This window comes from Arachis ipaensis, chromosome B03, assembly GCF_000816755.2.
Source record: "Arachis ipaensis cultivar K30076 chromosome B03, Araip1.1, whole genome shotgun sequence".
NCBI classification, from domain to species: domain Eukaryota; kingdom Viridiplantae; phylum Streptophyta; class Magnoliopsida; order Fabales; family Fabaceae; genus Arachis; species Arachis ipaensis.
The window spans coordinates 17,368,903-17,376,398 of NC_029787.2; the positions used below are offsets into that span (position 1 = coordinate 17,368,903).

Below are 7,496 nucleotides of genomic sequence, written 5' to 3' on the forward strand. Positions count from 1 at the left end.
TAAATGTTATCTAATGTTATTACTTTATTTTGTATTATATTATTATACTTTAAATCCAATGGTTAAATTGATATGTATATCTATACAAAATTATTTTAAGATATAAGTATGAGAAATAGGTTTACACCTAATATATAAATGAAAAATTTATTTCTAGTTAATGATGGAAACTTTATTGATTGAAGGTTGAAGAAGCATCAAAGAGGTTGAATAAGTGGGACGAAAATAAGGAGCCACTTCTGAAGAACTGAATGGCATATATAGTAGTTTTAAACTTTTAATATTGTGGTTGGTCCATAGCTCCATATAAGTGAAGCTGGAGGAGACCTTCTAATTATTTATCTATTATCTATTCTCTATTATATCTCTCTAATTTTAAAGACAAAATGTACTATATGTCACTTTTTTTATTGAAATTAGAATCAAATCTTTCCCTCCAAAATTAAAGAATTATCATCTCTTCCTTACTAATTTTACAATCAAAATGTATCACATGTCACTCTCTCATTGTAATTAAAATTAAATCCTTCCCTTCAAAATTAAAGAATTCTTCTCTCCTCCTTACTAATTTTACAACCAAAATATACCGCATGTTACTCTCTTATTACAATTAAAATCAAATCTTTCCCTCCAAAATTAAAGAGTTCTCTCCTCCTCCCTCTTCCTTTTTCTATTTCTCTCATTCTTTCAGCCACTCTATCTATTTTATATATCATTATCAATATCAATTATTAATTACTAATTTGACAATCAAAATGTGAAATATGACATTCTTTAATTGCATTAAAATTAAAATTGAAATATTAAAATTGAAATTGAAATATATCTATATTATGTATAGAATCAAGATTTAATTATTTTAAAAAAAATTAATTTTGAGTTAATTTTATAACTATTAATATAAAATTTTTTTATGCTAATATCTAATTATATTTTTATATACATAGAAAAAAATATTATTTTTAGATAGCAAGTATAAAAATTAATTATTTCTATTTGTGCAATAAACTTAACAGCTAATCAGAGATTTTTATTAACCTACGACTTTTTTTGTAAAAATAGTTTGATTTTATAAATCTTTTGTGTTATGTATAATCTATACTGTCATAACAAAATAGACCGTAATTTTAAAAAATTTGTATTTCCATAATGTTATTACAAATAAAAATACTAATTTTTATTTTTATTTTTTGTATTGAAAGCCAAACATCAATTCATTAGAGAATCAAGCGTGCAATAATATTCGTAAAAGATGAATAGTGTTTGGTAGAATCTACTCTGACTCTAATTTCTTTTTATGGGTCAACGTCCTTTTTTTTGGTTTACAAGAGAATTTAGAACCCAACAAAAAACAAGAAAACAAAAACTTCCAACTAGAGAATAGAGATCATATGGGGTAATAAAATCTCTCTACTATCATCATCAATAATGTGCCTTAACTCAGGTGGGAGAAGATCAACGAAGTGAAATTTCAAAAAAGTTTTTAGGTTGTTCTTAGCAAGTTAATTTGCACTTCTATTGACTTTTCTATAGACATTTTTTATGTTCAACTGCTAATCTCTCTTCACGATCTGACTAATACTTCTGATCAAAGTCTCTGGATGATTCTAGGTTTCTTTATTTTTCTGCAAAATTTGCAGCACTGCTCTAAAATCTGTCTCTAGAATAGCTTTTTTTAATTCCAGGTCCGATGCCATTTTAAATCCCTGGAGCACGTCCTAAAGTTCTGCTTTAAAAGCTGAACAGGTTCCAATATTAATCATGTGTGCTACTAGTCATCTTCCTTGATGATTTCGAATAATACGTCCACAGCCGATCCTTCGAGTGGTTACGCAGGCAGCGCCATCTACATTAATTTTATATCCAGGGTTTAGGGGAGGAGACCAGCCTATTAGAATCTCCCTCTTTCTTACGTTTTGGATGAGATTTTCTTTCTTAAATACTTTATCCAAGTTTTAGATGTAATCCATGATGATGCGTTCTACTTTGGGTGGCCTTTTAAAAGGACGAGGCAAAAATTTTCTTATTTTTCCAGAACCATATCCACTAGTAAGTAACCAAAAAGATGATTTTTCATTGGGTTTTGGAATTTGAACCTGCTTCCACGGTTAGATTCCAGCGGATCCAGGTCTCGAAGGGAGCTCTGAAGAACTCTAGTATGTGTACCGAGTTTATGAGTTGTGACTATATCCTGGAGGCAGCTAGGCAATCCCTAAAGGTATGAAGGATTGTTTCGATGAATTGGGCACACATATGACAGTTTGGGTTGGCTCTAAATGTTCAATTTCTTCAATCTGATGTCAGGAGCCTTTTGTGAACAACTAGCGACATAAAGATTTTAATCTTTTATGTTCCTTTCCATTTCCAAATGATTTCCCAGATTTCATCGCTAATTTGGTCTTGATTTGCCAACAACTTGTACGCACTGGATATGGAGAAATTACCATCATGCGTCAGTCTTCAGAGTAGACGATCTTCACCAAGCTCCTCATTAGGGGGATGAATGGTTGTTATCTTCCTGATTTTGACTTCTTTCAAGTAGTTTTGGAGTCTATTCAAGTTCCAGCTCCCTTCTCCAAGTGTGAGATCAGCAACTTTTCACTCTAAAATGCTCGGGTTTATGTTCTGCGTCCCACTAGTGAAAAGAAGGGGTTCATTCTTCATCCACTTATGGAACCAGAATGAAGTATTTTTACCATTGTCCACCGAAACTGTGAGATTCTGCTGCACTATTTCTATAATAGCTGCGATACTTTTTCAGAGCCTCAAATTCGTGCTTTTGGTTGTCATTCCAAAGATGAGATTCTACCTCTTCCATACTTGCTTTTGAGAACTTGGGCCCATAGTGCATCTGGCTAGGTGATGATCCTCTATAATAATTTCATGAGAAACGCTTCATTCATGATTGTTATTTTCCTAAATCCCAATCCTCTCTGTAAAATTAGGGGTGGTAAATGTTAAATCACAAATCATGCTAATGAAGCCGTTACCTGAAATCAACACAGTACTATCTATGTTAACCCAACAAGAGCAAGAATTGAATTGTGACCCGTCAAATAGCAACATAGTGACTAACTCTTTAGAGGTGCAAACCTCAACTGGAGGCGGTTCATTTTCTGGAAGAGGCAGAGGCCGTGGACGAAATTCAGGCAGAGGAGGAAATCAAAAATCTTATAGTCGAGGCTACACTTCAAAGTTTTGTAGCTACTGTAATCGAATTGGTCATTTAGCAGAGATATGCTATAAGAAAAATGGCTTTCCTACTCACCAAAAGCAGCGAGTAGCCAATCAACTTAGCACTGACGAGATAGTTGAGAATTCTAGTGCTGAGATTGCTTATTCTAACCAGGATAAAAAGAGCGATGATACAGTACTTGTGTTGACTCCAGATCAGAAGGAAACCTTACTAGCACTCCTTCAACAACCACGCATGCCAACTTCAAATAGTGTAAACCACATTACTTCTTCCGCCACCCTTACTCAACTAAAAGGTAGGCATTGCTTGAGTGTATCATCAAATTTTACTAAAACTTCTTGGATACTTGACAGTGGAGCTACTGATCATGCATCCTATATTCAAGAGTCTTTCAAAACTTTTCATTATATGAGATCAGTTTTGGTAAATCTACCTGATGGTTCTACCACTACAACAAACATTTGTGGCACTATGCAACTCTCTAAACATTTGATTCTTACCAATGTTTTATTCATACCTCACTTTAAATATAATTTGATTTCAGTGTCTAAACTCACAAAGTCATTACATTGTGAATTAAAATTTGCTGATTCTTTTTGTAAGATACAGGTACTCCCATCATTGAAGATGATTGGGCAAGCTAAAGTCATTGGTGATCTTTATGTGATGGATGCTCAACCTTGGAAACTAACTAAACCAGAAGTTAACACACATTTTGTAAATGTCACAGTGCAGCAAGATTTAGGAACTCTATGGCATGCTAGACTAGGTCATTTACCATCCAAAAGAATGTCAATCATGAAAAATACATTTCCATTTATTGAATGCATTTCATCATCTCATGTTTGTGATTCTTGCCACTTGGCTAGACAAAAGAAATTGTCTTTTCCCATTAGTAATACACAATCAGAATATATTTTTGATTTGTTACATATAGATATTTGGGGACCACTCTCACTTTTATCTACTGCTGGCCATAAATATTTTCTTACAATTGTGGAAGATAAAACGAGGTTTACTTGGATTTATTGCATGAAACTAAAATCCGAAACTAGAGTGTTAGTAGAAAATTTTGTTCAAATGGTGCAAACTCAATTTCATAAAGTTGTGAAACAAATTAGAACAGATAATGGGATGGAATTTAAAATGAACTCCTTCTATAACTCAAAAGGAATATTACATCAAACATCTTGTGTTGAAACTCCTCAACAAAATGGAATTGTTGAGAGGAAGCATCAACATATACTGAATATTGCAAGAGCACTTTTGTTTCATTCTAATGTGCCAAAATGTTTTTGGCACTATGCTATGCAACATTCAGTACATTTAATAAATAGACTACCAAGCACCTTCTTGAATCATCAAACGCCTTATGAGGCACTTTTCAAGAATATACCAGATTTGACTCATCTCAAGGTGTTTGGTTGTCTTGTTTTTGCTACCACTTTGAGTACTAATAGAAGAAAATTAGATCCTAGAGCTAGAAAATGTGTTTTTCTTGGTTATCAATCAGGAACAAAAGGATCCATTTTGTTTGATTTAAAATCCAAAGAAATTTTTATATCAAGAAACACTGAATTTTATGAACACTATTTCCCATTCAAACAAATACCAAGCACTGATTTTTCTATAGATCAGCCTTCAATTGAATAATCCAATTTTGACCCTTTTGCATTCTTTTATAATAACTCTGCACATACTTCTTCATATGAGCATACTCATGGTATAATTGCACCTCACACCATACACACTACACCTGATTTATCTGCCACTTCTACATCACCTATGGCATCTCTTCATGATATAACAGATTCTGCATCACCCGCCACCTTAGAATCAGCATCTGCATTGGCACCATTGGAACATTCATCCATTCATATTGAGTCACAATCTGCTGCACCATTTTTGAGAAGGTCTGAACGAGAAAGAAAAACACCCTCTTATCTTAAAGATTTTCATTGTTTCCATATTTCATCACATAGAGATCCAATCAATGCGGCCCAATTACCTTCAACATGTAAGTATCCCCTTTCTCACCATTTGTCATATTCATTGTTTACTCCCAAGCACCAGGCCTTCACTTTTGCTCTCGTAAATAACTCGGACCCCAAACACTATTCTGAGGCTGTTATGCATGATTGTTGGAGGAAGGCTATTGAGGCAGAACTCACTGCTCTTGAGCAAAACAAAATCTGGATCATCACTTCTCTTCCTCCTGAAAAGAATGCAGTTGGTTGTAAGTGGATTTTTCGCACAAAATTTCACCCAGATGGCACTATCGAGAGGCATAAGGCACGTCTTGTTGCCCAAAGTTTCACTCAAATTCCTGGAGTCGATTATATTGACACCTTTAGTCCCGTTGTGAAAATGAGCACTGTGCGTGTTCTTCTTACCGTTGCAGCAGCAAAGAATTGGCATCTTCATCAACTTGATGTGAATACAGCTTTTCTCCATGGAGACCTACATGAGGACGTTTATATGAAACTTCCAAAGGGGTTGCAGTGTTCCAATCCAAACTTAGTCTGCAAGTTGACAAAATCTTTGTACGGTTTGAAACAAGCTAGTCGCCAATGGAACATCAAGTTGTCTGCTGCACTTGCTGATCTGAGGTTTACTCCATCTGAAAGTGATCACTCGCTTTTTACCAAATTCACAGGTACAACTTTTACAGCTATTCTTGTTTATGTTGATGATCTTGTGTTAGCTGGAGATGATTTGAGTGAAATTCAAGCTGTCAAAATGTTTTTGGATGATAAGTTCAAAATTAAAGACCTTGGCCTTCTTAAGTTCTTTATTGGGATGGAGGTAGCACGAAGCAATGCTGGTATTGCACTGTATCAAAGAAAGTATGCATTGGATTTGATCACAGACTGCGGTTTGCTTGGTGCAAAACCAGCATCTACTCCTATGGAGTACACTACTTCTCTGTCTAAGGCTTCAGGCTCCCCTCTTCCTGATGCAACCATCTATCGTAGATTGGTGGGCAGACTTCTGTACCTTACTAACACAAGACCAGATCTCAGCTACTCTGTTGGATGCCTATCTCAGTTCATGGATTCACCAACTGATGCCCACTTGAAGGCTGCCTATAGGATCATCCGGTATCTAAAACAATCACCAGCAACTGGCTTATTTTTCTCTGTCAACAATTCTTTCACACTATCTGGTTACACTGATTCTGATTGGGGGCTTGTAAAGACACCCGAAAATCCATCAGTGGTTATTGTTTCTTCCTTGACCAAACTCTTATTTCTTGGAAGAGTAAGAAGCAGGCTACAGTTTCAAGGTCGTCCTCAGAAGCAGAATATCGCGCCCTTGCTAATGGCACTTGTGAACTCGTTTGGTTACTCAAACTACTAAAGGAATTCAACATTCTTCCTCCTCTTCCGGTTGATATCTTCTGTGATAATAAATCTGCTATCTATATTGCTTCAAATCCTGTCTTTCATGAAAGAACCAAGCATGTTGAGGTTGATTGTCATGTGGCTCGAAACAAGTTCAAAGAAGGGGTTTCTAATCTTAGGCACGTTGTCTCCAGTGAACAACCGGCTGATCTATTCACTAAATCCCTTCCTCCAGGACCATTCTCTCATTTACTTTCCAAGCTGGGATTACTTGATTTGCACAAACCACGTAATACCAGCTTGCGGGGGATGTAACATAATAGAGTTTGTTTTTTGTATAGCTGTCAAGTTGGTTAGTTTGTTAGACATAATTATAGCACTATTAGTTAGTAATTTATTTTCCCTTTTGCTATATATATTGTAATTGGTACTCAGTACTCTGTGGTAGTTCTTTTAATCAATTATTCTCTCTTTTTACTTTTTTTTAATTCTTCTTCCATTACTTTAAATTTCAATGACCTGAGAGTACATCACCAACCTTCTTATTTTCTTATAATTATTTTTATAATTTACCTTAATTTTAAGCTTGGTATCATTTTACAAGTTTAAAATTTAAGTTTAATCTATCTATTTTGATTGATTTAAGTATTTAACAGATCAACAAGATGATTTCGATTCGTTCTAATCCGTCTATATATTGAGCTAACTTTTTATTTTAAGTTATATCTTTTACACTGTACAATTTTTTTCTGAACAAATTCAAACCAAACCAATCAAATTTAGTTAAGGTTTACTTGGCTTAGTTCGGGCCATCTAGTTAAATTGGAATAAAAAAGAATTATGGTTCGAGGAAATTTTATTCTTACAGCAACAAGCAATAGTGTAAGCTTGATTAGTAGAATGGTATAAATAGATAAATTTTCTAAACAAATATTAGTCTAAAAAACAATAATAAG

General features: G+C 34.4%; 1 protein-coding gene across 1 annotated transcript in view; it reads left to right on the forward strand.

Annotated features, from left to right (window-relative positions):
- The window catches only part of LOC107632703 (protein DETOXIFICATION 40), a 5,751-nt gene extending 5,500 nt beyond the window's left edge, over nucleotides 1–251 (forward strand). The window contains exon 6 of the mRNA XM_016336369.2: nucleotides 186–251. Coding sequence (XP_016191855.1) covers nucleotides 186–251 — 66 coding nt within the window. The remainder of the gene's footprint in view (nucleotides 1–185) is intronic.